This window comes from Mus caroli, chromosome 4, assembly GCF_900094665.2.
Source record: "Mus caroli chromosome 4, CAROLI_EIJ_v1.1, whole genome shotgun sequence".
Taxonomy (NCBI): Eukaryota; Metazoa; Chordata; class Mammalia; order Rodentia; family Muridae; genus Mus; species Mus caroli.
Window position 1 is genome coordinate 7,312,716 of NC_034573.1, and position 21,494 is coordinate 7,334,209.

Sequence of the window (21,494 nt, forward strand, 5' to 3'; positions counted from 1 at the left end):
GTGTGTGTGTGTGTGTGTGTGTGTAGACCAGGCTGGTGTGTGTGTGTGTGTGTGTGTGTGTAGACCAGGCTGGACTCAAATTCACAGAGATCTGCCTGCCTCCACCTCTCCAGTGCTGGATTAAAGACATGTGCCACCACCACTTAGCGTCATTTTCTAGCTCTATCGTCAGTCACACACATTTCTTGGTTGGTGGTATTTTTCAGCATGTGATCCGACACATCCCATTTTGTAAGAAGCAGATCATCAGTCTTCAATGCCAACATCAAATAGAATAATATAATGTATGGTGGATTCTTACATTTCTGTTAAGCAGGACTGACTATCCTGCCTTTGGACTCTTTGTGCTGGATGAGTATGTACATGCATGTACATACAATTACAATTTAATAGTGCATTCTAAGCACAGTGGAACACTCCTACAATCCTAGTACTTGAGGGTGTTGAGGCAGGAGGGTCATGAGTTCAAGGCTAACTGACTATATACACAACTTGAGACTCTACTTCTAACTACAAAAAAAAAATTGTCTTTATTAAAATACACAAGTTAACTTTGAAGTTTTCGTCATGTACTATGGTTTAGTCATTTAATTTTCCTAAGTAGGAAGTGGAACTATTACTATCATTTCCAGATGCAGGAACTTACTTAAGGGAATGCACAGAACTAACTTTTGAGTTCAGAAATATAATTTTACAGTCAATTTTGCTTGTTTGTTTGTTTTTTTGTTTTTTGAGACAGGGCCCTGACCGTCCTGGAACTCACCATGCAGGCAGGCCAGACTGACCTCAAACTCACAGCAAACCTCTGTCTCTGCTTCTCTGAATTCTGAAGTTAAAGGTATGCACCACCTACCAGAAAGTGGTTTTTGATACATTTTTAAAAATTATTTATTATTTTTATGTGTATGAATGCTTGCCTGCATGCCTTTTGTGTACAAGTACATGCCTGATACCTGTTAAGGTCAAAAGAGAACACTGGATCCCCTAGCACTGGAGTTACAGACAGTTGTGGGCTGCCATATGGATGCTGGGAATAGGTGGTGCCTGCCTTTAATCCCAGCACTCTGGAGGCAGAGGTAGGCGGATTTCTGAGTTCAAGGCCAGCCTGGTCTACAAAGTGACTTCCAGGACAGCCAGGGCTATACAAAGAAACTCTGTCTCGAAAACCCCCCCAAAAAATAAAAAACCAAAAACAAAAAAAACACAGGTCCATTGGAACAGCAGCCAGTGCTCTTAACCCACTGAGCCACCTCTCTAGCCCCTTCTGTCTGAATTTTGTTTTGCAGCTATGGAAGATGGGGCCTCACCTATATTTTTGAGGCTGTCCCTATGGTGATTGGTTTGAACTTAGTGATCCTCCTGCCTCAGCCAGCAGGACCAGCAGCACAGGTATCTCGTTACTCCTATATATATCCAAAGTCTAGGTTCTTTCTTAGCCTTACATTGCTAAACTTTTTTTTTTAAGCTCAGAATTTACTTAAAAATCATATGATATTTTCACAAATAGAAAAAGAAAATAAAGCTGGGTAGTGGTGGTCAATCCTTGCACTCAGGAGGAAGAGTCAGGAGAATCTCTGAGTTTGAGGCCAGCCTGGTCAAAAGAGTTCCAGGACAGCCAGGGCTACACAGAGAAACCCTGTCTCAAAGAAAAAAAGAAAAGATGAAAGAATGAAAATATGGAGAATCCCAGTTCAAGTGATCAGTAACTTTTCATATATATAGATTTATCATTTAAATCCATAACAATCAAAATTACACATCTTTAAATCAAATTAATTAGGTATCATTCTAATGTTATACAGAATTATCCTTAAAAGCCAATACCAATAAAATAAAACATAAGAAACCCTACAGGTTGGTTAGCTGGCTGGCTGGCTGGCAGGCTGATTTTTGCAGTACAAAGAATTGAACTCAGGAACTTCTGAATGGCAAGCAAACAGTACCACTGACTTTTTCAGGTCTTTTTTTTTTTTTTTTTTTTCAAAGCAATTGCTTATTCCCTAGTTTGATAATGAAATTGCTATCCTCATGCCTCCATTGCCCAACCAGCTAGGATTATATGAATGCTAGACGTTCCTGGCTAAATCAAAATAGTAATGTGTGTTCTCATGGGCGGGGGGCGGAGGCGGAGAGGGGGAACAGGAGTGAACAGCTGACTCACTCAATTTTTCTCCATCTTATATTTGAGAGTCTTAATCAACGTACAACTCCCTGACTTGACTAAAATGTCTGGTCATCAAGCCTCAGGGACCTGCTGTCAGCCTCCCCGCACTGGGATTAGAGGCGCGTGCTGCCTGCCACACTTGGCTCTTACATGGGTGCTATGGATCCAAACTTAGGCCCCTGGACTCCCACAGCAAAGGCACTACTCACTGACCCACCTTAAATTACATTTTTGTTTTATCAGCAACAGGACAGCTTTGGAAAGACAACGTGTATTAAGACATGAACTGACAGGTTTCCTTCAGTAATTTTGAGAACCATAACTTTGAAAGGATGGCTGCCCTTTCTGAAATATTATCCATCAGTGTCTCTAACAGCATTATGAAAATACCTTTCGCAAAAACTAGTGACACTCTTCACAAAATGAAGAATTTAATATTTTAATCTTGGATTTTTCTCTTGATCACACAACCTTTACCTGCTTTTTCTTTTTCTGCTTTTCATTTTTGAGGTGGTTCTGCCATATATCCATAGCTCTGGCTAGTCTGAAACTGATGATGAAGCACAGGCTGGCATCAAGCTCACAGTGCCTCTGTCTCAACCTACCGACAACTTTTAAAAACTCAAGTGAATTATAAAATTGCATTTTGCTAGCTATCAGGAACCATGTACCATCATAGAACAGATTAAATTGTAGTGTTATTTTTAGAAGATCCAACTGTAGATGAAGTGCCTCACGTTTTCATTTCTCTGGAGAAGGTCGTCATCGCTGTACAGTGGCAGGCTTGTCACTGTCCACCCAGTACACAGCTTAATCACAGCCATCAACTGTGGGCTTCCTGCGAACACAGCTGCAACTGGAGCTTGCCTCCTGAAAAGAACCAAAGGCCATCTCATAATTATGCTACTAAGATCATTGGTTTATACCAACTCTAAAATCCAACAATTCCCAATGTACAAGCACACTGAGATTTCAAAGTCAACGCCGTCCATTTAACTTATGTGTTCATTGAAAAGCATTCTATTATATGCTAGCAGCTGTTTTAAACACTGAAGATACACATTGTTTTTTTTTAACAAAGGGATTGGGCCAGGCAGTGAGTTCCAGAACAGCCAGGGCTATCCAGAGAAACCCTATCTCGAAAAAAAACAACAACCCCCCCCCAAAAAAAACCCCAAAAAGACAAAGAGCACTAACTGCTCTTCCAGAGGTCCTGATTTCAATTCCCAGTAACCACATGGTAGTTCACAACCATCTGTAACAGGACCGATACCCTGTTCTGGTGTGTCTGAAAATAGCTATATTATACTCATATAAATAAAATGAATTTAAAAAGGAGGAGGAGTGGAGGGAAGAAACAAGAATATGTCGGGCATGGTGGCACAGGCCTTTAATCCCAAACACCTGGGAGACAGAGACAGGCAGATCTCAAAAAAAAAAAAAAAAAAAGGAAAAGTAAAGAAAAAAGAAAGAGGGCCGGGCAGTGGTGGCGCACGCCTTTAATCCCAGCACTTAAGAGGCAGAGGCAGGCGGATTTCTGAGTTCGAGGACAGCCTGGTCTACAAAGTGACTTCCAGGGCCAGGGCTATACAGAGAAACCCTGTCTCGAAAAAAAAAAAAAAAAAAAAAAAAAAAAAAAGAAAAAAGAAAGGAAGAATATACTATATCAGATAGGGTGGCTAGTTCTCACACTCAGGTTCTGCAACACTAATCGCACATAACTCAAATCCTTCGACATCTATTCACCCTCCTGCTCCTCTGTCTCCTGATAGCAGTGTAGACGATGCCACACTGAGTCCACTACAAACTCTCAGGAGCCACTTAAAGGGTAGGAAACCAGCAAGCAAGTTCCTTCCGTCCGCCTTGCCGTGCTAGGATGAACTTCCGGCTGGAGAAAGGATTCAGCAGGCAAAGGTGTTTGCTGCCAAATGTGATGATGTGAGTTTGAGTCCTAGAACCCATACATACACTAGAAAGAACTTACACCTGTCAACTGCCCTCTGAGTTTTACACACATGCTGTGGCACACACATGCACACACTCATTCTACCTCTGAGCTGTACCTCCAGCCAAGCCTAACTGATCTATTCACTCCAAGTATGCACTATTCAGCATCTGGCTACTACGTAGTACACACAGAGATAAGCGCTAAAAGAAAAGGAACAGTACCTGGCTGGCCACTGTCCTAACAGAAGACTCGGGAATAAGGAAACAGACTTTAGACAAAATAATTACACACAGATAAATATCTAATTATCTAGCATCTAATTGTTCAGGCTTTTGCTGTGCTTCTTTTTCTTTTTCTCTTCTTTTTATTTTTTTTTTAAGATTTATTTATTTATTATATGTAAGTACACTGTAGCTGTCTTCAGACACTCCAGAAGAGGGTGTCAGACCTCATTACAGATGGTTGTGAGCCACCATGTGGTTGCTGGGACTTGAACTTAGGACCAGTCAGTACTCTTAACCATTGAGCCATCTCTCCAGCCCCCCCCTCCTTTTTTTTTTTTGGTGAGGGGGCAGTGAGGGGTGGGTAGGGAGGGGTGTTTCAAGACAGGGTTCTTCTGTATAGTCCTGGCTGTCCTGGAACTTGCTCTGTAGACCAGGATGGATTTGAACTAACAGAGATCTGCCTGCCTCTGCCTTCTGAGAACATCACTACCGCCTAGTTTTGGTAAATCACACAAAGGATGTAGCTGCCTTTGTTGTTTGTGACAACATAATAGTGTATTGTCATGCTCCCCACTAGCAGCTATGACTCACATTAAGTCTTAGTAGCAATGGTTAAGGTAATCTAAAAAAATATGGAATGTCTTTATAGAAGTTAAGACCTCATTATAAAACCTAGTCTCACTTTTATGCATTCATTCTATAAATGAACCTGTCATTCCTTTAAATATTTTTCAGTTCCATCTCCTTTATTTTCCATGTCATAAAAACAACAACCAGCACCACCGGGGGTCTCACTCTGTAGCTCTGGCTGGTCTCAGACTTACAGTGATGCCCCATGCCTCTGTCTCCCAAGTACTCAGCGTCACAAGGTTTGTTCTTCTAGGACTTTTAAAAAAGGCTTTATCTGTTTTTTGTATTTTGTCTTTAACAAGTTTAAACAAAGTTATTTGGAAGTCTCTACCAGGGATAAACTGATCACAAGAATGGCTGCAGTAATTCTCGCAGCCATTGATACTGAGGCAAATGCTGATCTTTGCCATGTGGTCTGCTTCATCAATGGGACAAGTAGCTGTATGTGCTGGCTAGTCTCATGTCAACACAAGTTAGAGACACATCTGGGAAGAAGGACTCTTAACTGAGAAAAGGTCTCCATACGATTGGCCTCTAGGCTAGTCTCTGGTTCATAATTGACGTGGGTGGACCCAGTTCACTGGGTGAGGGGCTATTCCTGGGCTGGTAGTCCTGGGTGCTTTAAGAAAGCAAGCTGAGCAAGCCATGGGCAACAGTCAGTAAGCAGCAGTCCTCCGTGGCTGATGGAGCTCCTATCTGCAGATTCCTGTCTGTTCTGACTTGCTTCAAGGCTGGACTGTGATATAAAAGTGTAACTGAACGCCGGGCGTGGTGGCGCACGCCTTTAATCCCAGAGGCAGAGGCAGAGGCAGGCGGATTTCTGAGTTCGAGGCCAGCCTGGTCTACAAAGTGAGTTCCAGGACAGCCAGGACTATACAGAGAAACCCTGTCTCGAAAAAACAAAAAAAACCAAAAAGTGTAACTGAAATAAACCCTTTCCTCCCCAAGCTGCTTTTGGTCATGGTGTTTCACCCCAGCACTAGAAACCCTAAGATACGCAAAATAGTACAGACAGTGTGGTTTACACTGAACTGTGCCCACTCTATTTGCTCTTGGGAATTCTCTAGCTACTACTTCATAAACAGGTGCACATACCACGAGACCAGAGGTCAAGTTAGCCTGATTTCCGGTGACAACTAGCCAAACAAAGACAAGCCAAAGAGGCCATGCCAGATTACCCAGCCCTGCCTGAGGTGGCCGAGACCAGAGAAATCTTCTCCACTGTTACCACTCGCTGATCCACAAAAATGTGTAAAACATTTTTCACTGATTGCTTATTATCATTAAGTTTTATGATAATTTGCTATATGCCAAAAATGAAACAACACAAATTATTAGAAATTGCTAAAGTCCAACTCCACTGTTGATTACAAACAATAGCTGATACTTGCTCTGCTGAATTACTTTCTCATGTGTTATTTCAGGGTTTCATGAATTTCTTTATGGAATTCCATAGAACCTGAGTTGAGAAGAAACCGACTCAGGACTACTTTTCATGAACACGTCAATACCCTGGATTTCCCGAATCAAGTTCTAGCCCATATGAACTCAGACCCATTGCTACAAACTCAGATTAACTACCTAGACTTTCATGGCTATGGTTGTTTCTAACCAAGAGCTAACATGCTTTTCCTGGCAATACAGCCTTTTCTGAGTCCCTGAATTATCCACCTTCACTTCTGAGTAGGTCAAGGGTGTCTGGAGTCCACATTGCTGCTGTGTGGAAGAAAGGGTCTCCAACTGCCACTCTCACACTTACCAAGGTTGTTTCAACATTAAGATGAGTTTACTTATAAAATTAGAATTACAAAGTAATGATTCCTGAGTTTACAAAGAACAGTTCATTCATTATTGTCCCCGAATTCATGAGACAGCATGCAAAGACTAGTTAATGACAGTTAACAATAGTCTTGAGCAATTTTGTCCTTACTTTATCCAGGTCATAAGTTCCACTGTATCTGGATCATAGAATTCCTGTAGTTCTGTTAATTCTGTAATTAATCGTGGAAAAAACTAAAACACAAAACAAAACACCCAGAGGTGTAAGTAACTGGAAAGCTGAAAACTGTTTCAAAGTATTCCAAAAGACCAACTTGAAGCATGTTGACATGTCAACATTGCCACATTGCTGTTCTCTTCACTGACCTGGTCATCTTTACAACCGGAATAATTATAATTTTATAGTTACTCACTGCTTAGGTGGAGTAACTAATATTATTACCAAACAACACTATAACACTATAACATCGGTTTTAGTGTTCATGTATAGACATAGTAAATTTAAAAATTCCAGGACAAATATTTTGCAGGTTGATTGGCAATTTGTTTCCTGATATATTATGTTAAGCCAAAAAATTATTTCATTTTACAGATATTAAAATTGGAGTTACCAAAATATATTTAAATATTAAGACCTACTTATTCAAGTTTTGTCAATTATGGTAAGACTTTACAATGGCATTAGACTGAAGAAAACTGCATTAGATTACATTCTAAACTGTTTTAGGCTGGATGTGATAGAATACTTGTATAATCCCAGCACTTGAGATGCTGAGTTAAGAGGATTACCATAAATTCAACGTCAGCCTGGGCTACATAATGAGACATTGTCTCAAAAGATAACAAGGAAATGAGTACTCATATACATAAAATACATGAGTAAGTAAATTTAAAAAATGTTTGGGGAGAAGTTGGTGGTACATGTCTTTAATCCCAGCACCCAGGAGGCAGCAACAAACAGATCTCTATGAATTGGAGGTCAGGCTGGTCTACATAGTGAATTCCAGGACAGCCAGAGTGAAAGAAAGAGAAAGAGGGGGAGGTTGGGGGAGGGAGGGAGAGAACGTTTTGGCTATCTTGTTAGGAAGCAATGGCAGCAACTTTAAGGACATCAGCTTTGTTAGTGAGGTGTCTTGATAGAAGCTTCCTACACACATACATAAATTTATAACCTTATAGATAAATACATTTTCATAATATAAAATCTCTTACCTCTTTCCACAAACTAAGACCTATAATAGTGGGTACCGCCATGCTCAGAATAAGAGCCTAAAATAATAAAACAAAAAGAGTTATGGGTGGACACATTTTAGAATATATGCTAGATCTATTAGCATTGGCTTAGACTGACATTAACATGAATCTAGTTCAAAGTGAACTGAGTGAAGGCTGCTGTGCTTCAGACAAACTGAGGTGTTGGTGAAAGTATTTGCTATATAAGGCAGATGGTCAAGGAGTGGGACAGTGACACATGCCTCTAACCCCAGCACTTGGGAGGCAGAAGCACACGGATCTGAGTTGAAGGCTACTTGGTCTAGAGACTGAGTTCTAGGCCAATCAGGGCTACACAGTAAGATTCCATCATAAACAAAACCAAACAAAATTAGTGCTTGGTGCCAGAGAGATGGCTCAACAGTTGAAGAGTATTTATTGTGTTCTTGCAGAGAACCAGGGTCAATCCCTAGCATCAGAATGGTGGCTCACAACACACTATAACACTCTTTTGTTATGTCCACTGGCTCATGCACACATGTGGCACATGCCTTTAATCTCAGCACTCCGGAGCCAGAGGCAAGAGAATGTCTGCAAGTTTAAGGACAATCTGGACTACATAGAGAGATTCTGTCTCTAAATAAAGAAAATAACTTTAAAAAGAAATTAAAGAAACTAGTGCTTAGTTGATCTGAATTTATGGTTGCCTGTAACTGAGATAGTCAGGAGGAGTGAGGATGTGAGGCCAGTGTGAGTTTATTACATTAAGTGAGTCTGTTTCATGGAACAAACTAGAAAACATTACCTCCAGAGAGGTATTTCCAATAGCAAATAACATGTAAACTTTTTCAAGACTTATTCTAGTTTCTGTATGAGTGTGTATCTCTCACATACATATGCGGTGTCTAGGACAGGTGGACAGCATCAGGTTCCCTGGAGATGGGCTTACAGATGGTTGCAGGACACCTGATGTGCTACTCGGAGGATAACGTGGGTCCTCTGTAGGAGCAGTTCATGCTCCTGACTGTTGAGTCATTTCTCTAGCCCCAATCATATGTGAAACTCTGTCAGAGTCCTATGTTATAAGAAGCTTACAAATAATTATGAATTAGCATGAAAAGGTAACAGCAAAAGGCACTAAAACCACACAGGCAAAATAGCTATCATAGATCACCATACTGTGTTAAAATGAGAAAATGTAAATTCTGGAACGAAGACTGGAGAAAATATAAGAAGATCACTGTTTAACATAATTGATCATCTTTTTGCCCAAACATGTTTTTCCTAGTCTACGTGTGGTGGGGGTCTGCTTGTTGTTTCCTCTCCTTCAAAACTGTTAGAAACTATGAACTCCTTCTTTCCCACAGCACAAATAATTCTGTCCAGATTCCTACATTTGGGGAAATAACAGGGGTTAGGACATCCAGACACAGTGGTTAAACCTCACTAAGAGAAATCCACCCTCATCATGAAATTTCCCCTGCCAAGTAAAAGCACTCTACAGCATCAGGCACTATTCTTCCCCTTGTGGGATCCAAATGGAATCCTCAGGAATGAGAGACAAGCATTTCACTGAGCCATACTCCACCGTTTCCCCTCATCTGCTCGGTTTTGTAGATAGGATCTTGCTGTGTGCCAAGGCTGATCCCAAACTGGAATCTTCCTTTCTCAACTGCCCCAGTTCTATTACACCTAACTCTAACATTTTATCTATCTTTATTTTACGCACACAGCACAACAGTGTAAATTCTTTTCACATGGAAACATACATAGATCTAAGTAAAGTCAAGAAAGAAGATATTTAAAACCTGAAGTCCATATAGAATGTGTGTCTCTGACTTCAGAAGGCTGAAGCAGAGGATCACTATGAGCAAGGAGTTTAAAGTCACCCTTAGTAACAACAATAAGAAATCTTTTAGAAATAAAGTCTACAATATTATCTTAAACATTTTTAAACAAACAAATAGTTTTTGTCATTCATAAGAGCAGTTAGAAAAAAATTTAATGTCACCTCATATTACTGATTCATTTCAAATTTTGCCTTTTCTTTTGTAAGTTATATAGATTGAAATGCATTTGTTTAAACCGAACATTATAAGCCGAGGGTGGTGCTCTTGGTTGTAAGCCAACTTCCAAGAAGCTGACACAGGATGGCTATGGGTTTGAGGATTCCCTAATCGATGGATAAAGACCCCATCTCATAAAAACAAAAACAAAACCACCACCACCAAAACCCTAAAAGCTAAGCATGATGGTGCACGCCTATAAATCTAGAATTTGGAAGATCCGGAGCTCAACCATATAGTGAATTCTGGGCTAACCTGGACTACATTCAACCCTGTCTCAAAAACAAATGACAAATCAATAAACCAATGGGCCGGGATACAGGTGACCTGTCAGAGAACCTAGCTAGCATGTAAGAAGCTCTGGGTCCAGGCCCTAGCAATGCATATCCTCATGTTGGGGAGATGTAGTATCTTCAAAAGACCAAGATAATCTCTCACTATACAGTGAGACCCAGGCCAGTCTGGCACCCTGCTGGGACAAGAACAAGAAAAGAAAACTTTAAAAGCTGTTTACCTCTCATAGTCTACCTTTCTACCCATAACTTGTTTTTATGTTTAAAAGCTGTCTACCTCTCATAGTCTACCTTTCTACCCATAACTTTAAAAGCTGTTTACCTCTCATAGTCTACCTTTCTACCCATAGCTTGTTTTTATGTTGTTGTTGTTGTCCTGGGGTTTTCTTGTTTTGTTTTTATTTTTTGAGACAGGGTTTCTCTGTGTAGCCCTGGCTGTCTTGGAACTACTTTGCACACCAAACTGACCTCGAACTCACAAGATCCATCTGTCTCTGCCTTCTGAGTACTAGGATTAAAGGTATGAGCCACCACCACCCCTGTCTTGGTTTCATTTACCGGCATTTAAAATGATTTGACTACATTTATCTATTTAATTGTGTGTGTCACAGTGTGCACACTTACACATACAGCTGTGCACATAAGACCACTAGTGGGAATCAGTTCTCTGCCTCCATCATGTGGGGCCCCCGGATGGAACTCAAATCATCAGGCTTGGTGGTGGCAGGTGCCACCTTGGTGCCACCTTGGTGGGGCAGGCCCCAATGAGCCATCTTTATGGCCCTAACATTTTGTATAACTGCAAGATAAACAAGTATCAAACACAAAATAACAATGGCTCACCAACAACATTGGGTGTACAGTTCTTAATCGAAGCCACTTTAAAAGTGTCATCCAAAGTTCGGGGGAACATACACCAAATGCTGCCAACATGCACACGTAAGGAGTCCAAATGAATTTCAAGCTGGAAAAAAAAGTCACATATCACACATCCTATTACCTGATTTCTCTTTTCTAAGTACTTTTTTTTTTAGATTTATTTATTTATTATATGTAAGTACACTGTAGCTGTCTTCAGACACACCAGAAGAGGGAGTCAGATCTCGTTAGGGATGGTTGTGAGCCACCATGTGGTTGCTGGGATTTGAACTCAGGACCTTCGGAAGAGCAGTCGGGTGCTCTTACCTGCTGAGCCATCTCTCCAGCCCCCTAAGTACTTTTAACTATCCACAAAATATTAATGAACAATGAAAAATCTTCACTTCTAGTTTTCAGCAACAGATTAGCACCCAATTTTTTATTTTTGGGTTTTTTTTTAAGACTTATCTTTTTGTTTTATGTACATTGTTGCTGTCTTTAGATAAACCAGAAGAGGGCATCAGATCCCATTACAAATAGTTGTGAGCCACCATGTAGTTGCTAGGAATTGATGGCCAGTCACTGCTCTTAACTGCTGAGCCATCCCTCCAGCCCATTGCTGTTTGTTTTGAAGACAAGGGTTCATTGTGTAGAGCAAGCTAGCATTAAACTCACAGATCCACAAATCTCTGACTCCAAGTGCCGGCATTAAAGGTGTGCACCTCCATTCAAAAGCCTCTTTTCTTTTCTTTTTTTTTTCTTTGTTTTTTTTTTTTGACACAATGTGATCTCACTCAGTATTTCCAAACTGTCTTTCCGAGTAGAGTTGGCTGACATTTACTAGAGTAAATGTCCTGCCTCAGCCTTCTGAGATTACAGGCATGAGCCACTAAGAGCAGCTTTTCCTTTTGTCTTTGAGACAAGAAAAGTCAAAAGCTGGCTTCACACTCAAGGCAATCCTCCAGCTTCCACCCTCTGAGAGCATGAGCTACCTGACTTTCCTCTTATTATTTTTTTTAATTTTATTTTTTAGGTAAGGTATCAAGTATTAAGGCTGGCATGGAATTTGCAGTGCAGCCGAGCCAATGACCTTGAACTTCTGGCTCTTCTGCCTCTACTTCTGCAGTTCTATGGTCACCTTGCCCAGTTTTTAATCTGTTTTATGTAAACAGAAGACAAGACTGGGATGTAGCTCAGTAGTAGAGTATTTGTCTAGCATATATAAGGCCTTAATTCAATTCCCAACACAACAAGAAAAAAAAAAATAAGAAAGGATGGAGGGAGATAGAGGAAGAAAGGAACATAATGGAAAATGATATGTTTTGCTTTGAATTATAATTTAATAATAATTATCATGCAAAAAGCCTCACAAATTACCTTTTTTTTAAGATTTATTTATTTATTATATGTAAGTACACTATAGCTGTCTTCAGACACTCTAGAAGAGGGCGTCAGATCTTGTTGCAGATGGTTGTGAGCCACCATGTGGTTGCTGGGATTTGAACTCTGGACCTTCAGAAGAGCAGTCGGGTGCTCTTACCCACTGAGCCATCTCACCAGCCCCACAAATTACCTTTTATCATATTTATTTTCATACATCTTACTTATTGTGAATAAATGTTTAATCTTGCACACAGAGGGATCTGGCCTCTGCCCCTACTCCTAGGAGGTGACCACCTGCTGGACAAGAATATCTTTGTGGAGATGGGATGGCTATGCCATGCCTACAACTCATGCTAAGAGTACATTTATTCTGGGGCCCTGGGCGACAAAATATCAGTTCAACCTCTGGAGAGGCTTCAGAATAAGGTCAGCCACGGGGAGCCAACTTCATCTGTGTCTAAACACCAATAGAAACTGAACACAGCTGGGTTTCCCTGACAGCTGTGTCCCCTGTGTACACCAGGTTTGCACTGCTCCTCAGAAACAGGTATGGTCTGTCCCATCTCCACAGTGTGACAGGAAGTACAGTCCTAAGTCTACCTCTCTCCTAGACCCTATTCTGTGTATCTCTTCATCTGCTCATTATATATACCTTGTTTCGCTGAAGTAAGTGGTAGCCCACAATACAATGACTATTCTCATTATGTCAGTCCTAGTAATAGAACCCAAAAATATTTTAGGAAACTTCTGAACTTGTAGTTGGTTTCAAAAGTAGGGAGGCCCAATGGAGAAGCTAGAGAAAGTACCCAAGGAGCTAAAGGGATCTGCAACCCTATAGTTGGAACAACATGATGTACTAACCAGAACCCCGGAGCTCTTGTCTCTAGCTGCATATGTATCGAAAGATGGCCTAGTCGGCCATCAATGGAAAGAGAGGCCCATTGGACTTGCAAACTTTATATGCCCCAATATAGGGGAATGCCAGGGCCAAAAGAATGGGAATGGGTGGGTAGGGAAGTGGGGGGCGCTATGGGGGACTTTTGGGATAGCATTGGAAATGTAATTGAGGAAAATATGTAATAAAAATATTAAAAATTAAAAAAAAAAAAAGTAGGGAGGGCTAGCCTTAAGGATTCCTGAACACTTACTACCGTAAACTGAAGAGGCATTCCATTTTATTTGCTAACTGACTTTCATATAAAGATTTAGAACCTTTGCTTCAGCTAGGTGTATTGTTTGTCTAGCTTGTGCAAGGTCCTGGGTTCAGTCCCTAGCACTGCACAAAGGTGTGCAGGGGTGGGTGGGGGTCTGGGAGTGTCAGATTTTTGAGAATTTCAAATTCAAGATCAGACTTGGGATACTGCTTCAAGACAAAACAAAACAAAAACTCTTCTGCTCAATGAATGGGTTTTCATAAAGTTTATTAACAATTTGGCATGATTTTATGTAGAAGCAAACTAAGGGAGGTTTGAAAACTAAAAACGTACAAACGAGGATATGGTTTTTAGGGTTGTCATTGTTGTTTCTGTTTTGTTATGGGAGAGTGGTCTCAACTATGTAGCAATGGCTGGCCTAGAACTCAATATGAAGATCTTGAACTCACAGAGCCATGTACCTTCGCCTCCAATGTAACTGTGACATAACTTACCTAAATATTAATAGTAGTATGCTACATGGTGGTGTTTCTGTCAACAATAGACTGCATACATGACAGTCGTTCCACAAGCTAACATTGCCTAGCGAGGTCATGGTGGGGTTATCTGAACAGGCACACTGTGAAGCTACTGAACCACACACCACACACCCTGCATATTGTACTATACAAATGTGAAGTAACGACTGACTTCACGCAGATACTTACCTTAGCAAATTTTAAACATACAAAACACAACATAAACAAATATAACACAATAACCAGAAAGAAATGAAATGTAAACACTTTGCCTTGTCCATACACCAGTCAGAGTCTCAACGGTTTGTTTCCCACTTAAAAGAAATAAAAGCAATAAAGAAAAAAACAAACCCACCTCCTTCACCCCACCCCCACCAGAGTGGGCCTACTATAGACCCATTGCACGTCACTATACTTCACCATATCTCCTTACCCCCTTCAGAATGTGGTGCCTGCTTTCATTTTTTTTCAAAGATTTATTTTTTATTATTATATGTAAGTACACTGTAGCTGACTTCAGACACACCTGAAGAGGGCATCAGATTCCATTACAGATGGTTATGAGCCATCACATGGTGGCTGGGATTTGAACTCAGGACCTTCAGAAGAACAATCAGTGCTCTTAACCGCTGAGCCATCTCTCCAGCCCAGCTGTGTGCTTTCCTATTATAAACTTAGCAACGTGATCCCCTCTGCCTGGGATACTTTTCTCTCTTCTGTTCACAAGGTCAGTTTTACTCAGCACTCCGTCCCTCAAACATTTTTTCTAGCCATATGCAGACACCAAATGTTCCCGCAGCACCATTTACTCGTTCTTCACTTCCCAAGTTATAACTTTAGTTTGTTATATAGTTAACATAGGCCAATAGTTACAGAAAGTAGACCCAAACCCTGTGTTCATGCTGTTTACCATTATACTATGAGTATTTAGCATAGTGCATGAATCTTAGAAGGTATTCAATAGTTCTTTAATAAATAAATGAATAATTAAATATCAGTTTGCTATATTTTAAAAATGTTTGTTAAATTTCACTTATATTTTAAAATTTTGTATCTTTATAAATTAGACGATTTTTTATTTATTTTACGTATATTAATGTTTTGCTTGAGCATATGTATGTACCAGAATAGGCCAGCAGAGAGTATTGGAGCCTCTGAAACTACAGTTTTACATATGGTTTTAGAGACCTGATTTAGGTGGGGACTGGGAAGGTCTTTTGCAAGAGCAGCAAGTACTCTTAATCTATAAGCCATTTCCCTAGCCACTAAAAAGTTTTTGCTTGTTTGTTTTTCAAGACTGAGTTCCTCTGTGTAGCCCTGACTGCTCCAGAGCTCACTATGCAGACCAGGCTGGCCGCAAAGATCCACCTGCCTGCCCCTGCCTCCTAAGTAATGGAATAAGAGCACCGCCTGGTGCCCTGAAAGTTTATACTTCCTTAAATAAAGTTTTAGAAACTGCTTTAAATGTACTCAGTAGCTCTCAGCATGAAAGGGAAGGGTGGGCTGGAGAGATGGTTAAGAGCACTCACTGTTCTTCCAAAGGTCCTGAATTCAATTCCCAGCACCGGCATGGCAGCCCACATCTGTCTGATGCTGCCTTCCGGTGTCCAGATATACATGCATACAAAGTACCTAATACATCAATAAGTAAATTCTAAAAAAGATAAGCTTTAAAATGACAAACTGCTCAAGCAGGGCACTTACCCTTCCATAAGCATTGCAAGAGAGCCCAGCAACAGAGTGTGAATTACATGATAAATTATTTCTGGCCTTTCTCCAATTCTCCCATCTTCAAGAGTTACAGTTTCTTTCTTAGACTTGCCACTATATAAAGGAAACATTTTTGTAAATTTGGAAAAATATACATGAAAAATCAACAATACATCATCACGTTTGAAGGTTATGCCTAAAACTGAATTTCTTCTTTTTCTAAGACCAATTATTTCTGAACTAGTGATGCTAATCAATATAAACTACAAAATTAAATTATAAAGATAAAAAGCTATACACAACCATCTTCTTTTTGTTTGTTTGGACACCACTAGCTCAGGCCTAGAACACAGTCTGTATCTAAGCTTGCCTCTACCCCAGGCCATTCTTTTTGCCTGAGGCTGTACAGAGTTGAGACTGCAGATGTGAGCCACCATACCTAGCTTCACGTTACATTTTCTTTTATTTTAGTGCTGGGGGTCACCAAGCATAGGTCTTTATACACTAAGTAAGTACTGTATATATTGTCAGCGGTAAGAGAGCATGCACTGTATAAAGTAGATCAACTGACTGGGAACTGATACTTCACAGCATAATGAACATTTGAATCAAGTATATTTATAGTGATTTATATTTTGTTATTGTTTTTGCTTTTTTTGCCTTCATTTCTCATTTTTTGAAATAGTGACCCAGGCTGCCTTTGAACTCACAATTCTCTTAGCAAAGTCTCCTGAGTTTAAAGGCATGTCCTGAGGTTATAGGCATGTCCAATTATATTCAGAAAAGTTTTAAATAACTTCAAATCACACCAATAGCTTCATTTTAATTAAATTACATGTATATGTTTATATATGTATATGTGTACACACATGCATAATATGTGTATATATAAATTATTTCATATATGTATATATACATGTGTGTGTATGGATGTGTGCATGTGTGTGTATATATATACATATATATACACATATATGTGTGTGTGTGTGTGTATATATATATATATATATATATATATCCCCCAAACCACCTCAGAGACAGGATTTTTCTATGTAGCCCTTGCTATCCTGGAACTTGCTTTGTAAACCAAGTTGGCCTTGAACTCAGAGATGAGCCTGACTTAGCCTCCTGAGTGCTAAGATTAAAGACATGTGCTACCATGCCATCCAAAATATTATTCTTAATTAAGATTTTAGAAAATTATTAAATGAGTATACAAAAGCTTAATCTATTACTTATATATCCATATAAATACTCAGAGGTATAAAGCTAAACATCGGCTTTCCTGATTAATTTATAATGACCGTCTTAGTGAGGGATTTACTGCTGTGAACAGACACCTTGACCAAGGCAAGTCTTATATAGACAACATTTAATTGGGGCTGGCTTACAGGTTCAGTCCATTATCTTTGAGGCAAGAGCATGGCAGCATCCAGGCTGATATGGTGCTGGCAGAGCTGAGAGTTCAACATCTTTCATCTGAAGGCTGCTAGAGGAAGACTGATTTCCAGGCAGCTAGGATGAGGGTCTAAGCCCACACTCACAGTGACACACCTACTCCAACAAGGCCACACCGCCTAATAGGGCCACTCCCTGGGCCAAAAATATTCAAACCATCACAATAACCAATAAAGAAAGAATAGAATTAGATGCTCTAAAATAAATACAGTATTGAAAAGTTGTGATGTGGGCACACACCTATAGTCTTACATGATTTGGAGACTGAGCCAAGAGAACTGCTTAAAATTGTGAGTTCTAGGTCATGCTGGGGAGCACAAGAAAACCCCTCACTCTCCTTCCTGTCCCCTTAGAGCTAAACCCAGGGCCCCGTGTAGGCTAGTTAAGGGTTCGGTCATAGCACTACACCCAAGTTCCAAACCCTGTCTCTTTATTTGAAGAGAGAAGAGAAGAGAAGAGAAGAGAAGAGAAGAGAAGAGAAGAGAAGAGAAGAGAGGACACTGGATGAGGATACAGCTTAGAGGCAAAGCATATTCAGCATGTACAAGGCCCTGGGTTCTGAAAACCCAGCACCCGACCGACACACACCTTAAAATGTTTTACATCTTTAAAATACAGTGATTAGTAATACAATTCATTACTATAAGCACTTACCTCATCCGCCTAAAAAAGACTTGTGTCATAGAAAGAAGACAAATAATTAACACTAAAACATAGAATGGCAATAGGGAAGATTGGGTCAATCGGAAAAAAAAATCCTGGGATGGTGCCTGGAGAGATTCTTGACAAAGGAGCCAGTTCAATGTAAAATTCCTACAAAAGACAAAACACAGGATATTAACATCTCATGTGTTTTAAACTGATGAACATAAAGGTATTTTGAAAATCTCAGTAAAAACAAAGATAAATCACATTCTCTAAATTTACTCATTTGTAACAGCAAGGGTAGGCTGCAATGAAGCCCATGCCTTCATCTAAACTGTTCACAGATGAAACACTGCTGCTTCCCTTACCAGACTCATGGTTAGTAAATCACGACCCTCAAGACAGGCTTGAGGCCAGAAAGTTACATTCCCACCAGCAGTGTTCTGGGGTAGAAGCCATAGGAACTGACATAGGTCAGAAGCTTGAAGGATTCAAAATCTGACTGGGGGTAGGCCACTGGATGGAATATGTCTTTGAAGTATGCACCTTGTCCCTTCCCCTTCCTCTCTCTGTTTCCTAACCTCCTAACACTCCATGGGTCAGAAACAGTGAAACAAATGACCAGGAACAGTCCTAATCTAGGAAACTGAGACAGTAGGACAACTTGATAGATAAAGGCACTTCCTGATGAGCCTGAAAAACTGAGTTCAATGCAATGGTATAAGAAGAAAGCAAACTTTGAAATTTGACTTTTGACCTCCACAAACATACATACACAGCATGGCACACACACACACACACACATTCATTCTCATTCTCTCTCTTTCCCTCCCTCCCTCCCTCCCTCCCTCCCTCTTAAAATGCCTTAAGTAATCAAAGCTGGAGATGTGGATCAATGGTTAGGAACACTGGCTGCTTTTGTAAGTCCAGTGAGCAAAATTAAGCCTGCTAGTGCTTTAAGTTGTTCACATGAGCATTTTGTGGAGTAGCTAAGACATCCAGTGGCTGTGACCATCTGTAAAGTCCAATGGCAAATGTATTTTTCCAGTTGCTGAGCAGAGGGTTAAACCCAGGGCCTCATGCACATGAATGACGCAAGCACTTCTATCACTGAGCCACATCCCCAGGTAAGACATGGAGTGATGTTAAGAAGTACTCATGGAACACTTGAAGAGATGGCTCAGCAGTTAATAGCAGCAGTTAATAGCTGCTCTTCCAGAGGACCTGGGCTTGGTTCCCAGCACCCATATGTCGGCTCAGAATCTGCTTAACTCCAGTTCCAGGGGATCTAATTCCCTTTCCTGACCTACTTGGGCTCCTTGATGTGCACATACATACACTCAGCCTCACAACCATCTGTAGCTTCAGTTCCAGGGGATTCAATGTCTTCTGGCCTTCAAGGGTATTTACACATATGGTGCACATCATATATGCAGAAGTACTTATACACAGAAAATAACAAAATTTAAAAAGTGTTAAAGGGTAGAACGAAAGTGTCTATTTCAAAAATGACTGCATTTTAAAAAATAAGCTAAATTTTGACAATAGGACTATAACACCATTAAAGATGCTGCTACCGAAATATCTTATATTTTGGGGGCTAATCTCTACACACGCTTCCTTACACATACACAACATATCTATCCACCTGTAAGAATAAATAAACCAAATACTCTCGTGCTGTCTAAGGTTTAAGTCTATCTACTTTCTAGAAGACTAGAAATGTATTTATTGATGCTGCTGCTCAAGGTATTCAAACCATGGTCCCAAGCATGCTAGCCATGTTTCCCCTGTAGTGCTGGGTTAGAACTGGGGTTCTGTGCATACATGCTACCAACTGAGCTATGGCCCCACACTTCCTTCCCCAGCCCACCACTCCAAATATCAATGTCATTTATTCTATAGGATGGGATTACAGTTCTGTGATAGGAAACTGCCAATAATCTACAAGGCCTTGAAGGCTATCCTCAATACTACAAAACCAAAACTAAAAACTAATCTTCTATATAAAATCCAAAACTGTTTTCTAAGTGACATGTAACCAAGTATACACGCCCTCCATCCAGTGTTCTTGCTTTTTATTTCCTACAGGTTACATACGAGATAAACTTGTAAATGTGAAACTTACTTAGTCATATTTAGTCCAAATTTGACTTCAAGAAATTTCAGCACATGCTCATTTTCTTTGTGTGGAACAAACATCTAGATGAGAGAGAATCAGATACCATGGCCAAGTTGTGAGATATTCTTCTTACAGAGAAGAAAACATTATTTTAACAAAGAAATACACCCTTATGCCTATGCGTTTGACAGTATACTTATTTCCAATTACTAATGATAGAAAATACAGCCTGATTAAAAGAATAGTGAATTAAGTAGCACACAGTTTGCAATATGAATACATTTACTGCATGCTTAGGCATGAAAATGGAATGGTGTTTTGAGAGTATGAACATTTCAACCTAGCACAGCTGATTCAAATAAGCCTTACTCCCAGCCGTTTCTGTTGGGTTATTTGTTTCAAACACAGTGCAGTTAGGGATAACTTTGTGTACACTCTACTCCTTTGTTAGCGTGTGGTTCTCAGTAAAGCTGGCATAATGTAGTCCTCTACTCAAACTGCCCTGCACATGAATGTCAAGTACTTACCTTCACTATAAGATTCAAGGTCACCGGCAGGGTACATAACAAGTAAAACTCAAACACTTTGATTACTTTAGCCACAAAAGTTCCTTTTTTCCCATTCAGCTACAAAGGAAAAAACAAAATCACATGAACAAAGAAGTGAAGTATAAAATTAACAATCTAAAATGTAAGGCTACTCTTTACAAAAGGCAAAGTTAATTACCTGAAGGCACTTAACAAGCATGAACGCTCCTACTAAACTTAATAAAGGAGACACCAATAAAGCTGGATTCTCAAACTGTAGTAAATACCCAAGGAAGAGAGAAAATATGTAGACTTTATATACTTCATAAACCTGTCAGAACAAAAATAAAATAAATGAGAGTAAACTTAATTTTAAAAACAGAAATTGTAAGTAAATATTCTGTTATAATTTAGGGCAGTGTTAGGAAGTGTTTAACCCATCTTTTCATTGCCATCGAATGTAAGGAACTCTACATTTGCCTCTTAGTGCCCTACAGAAAAGTTAAGGAGCTAAAACATCATAAACGAAAACTCAAGAACACTCTTCACAGCCACACTTTAACTTCTGTTAGTTTTCTTGTTACGAATTCAGCTTTATGTAGCTATGGTACACAGTCAGCAAACCCAGCACTTGGAAGGCCTACTCAGAAGGATTAAAGTCCAGCTAGGACTATACAGCAAGAGCTCGTGTCAAAAAATAAGTCACGGGCTGGTGAGATGGCTCAGTGGGTAAGAGCACCCGACTGCTCTTCCGAAGGTCTGGAGTTCAAATCCCAGCAACCACATGGTGGCTCACAACCATC

At 40.0% G+C, this 21,494-nt stretch overlaps 1 protein-coding gene across 2 annotated transcripts in view; it reads right to left on the bottom strand.

Moving 5' to 3' along the window:
• Dpy19l4 (dpy-19 like 4) overlaps positions 1–21,494 on the bottom strand; it is a 57,150-nt gene that overhangs the window by 6,523 nt on the left and 29,133 nt on the right. Inside the window, exons 9-17 of one of the 2 annotated variants that reach the window (XM_021160112.2) lie at positions 20,891–21,022; positions 20,692–20,790; positions 20,171–20,244; positions 18,052–18,210; positions 15,934–16,053; positions 11,160–11,280; positions 7,958–8,014; positions 6,897–6,979; positions 2,902–3,034 (exon numbers count right to left, since the gene is read on the bottom strand). In XM_021160112.2, the coding sequence (XP_021015771.1) occupies positions 2,902–3,034; positions 6,897–6,979; positions 7,958–8,014; positions 11,160–11,280; positions 15,934–16,053; positions 18,052–18,210; positions 20,171–20,244; positions 20,692–20,790; positions 20,891–21,022 (978 nt within the window). The remainder of the gene's footprint in view (positions 1–2,901; positions 3,035–6,896; positions 6,980–7,957; positions 8,015–11,159; positions 11,281–15,933; positions 16,054–18,051; positions 18,211–20,170; positions 20,245–20,691; positions 20,791–20,890; positions 21,023–21,494) is intronic. The other variant, XM_029476299.1, reaches the window with a different exon arrangement.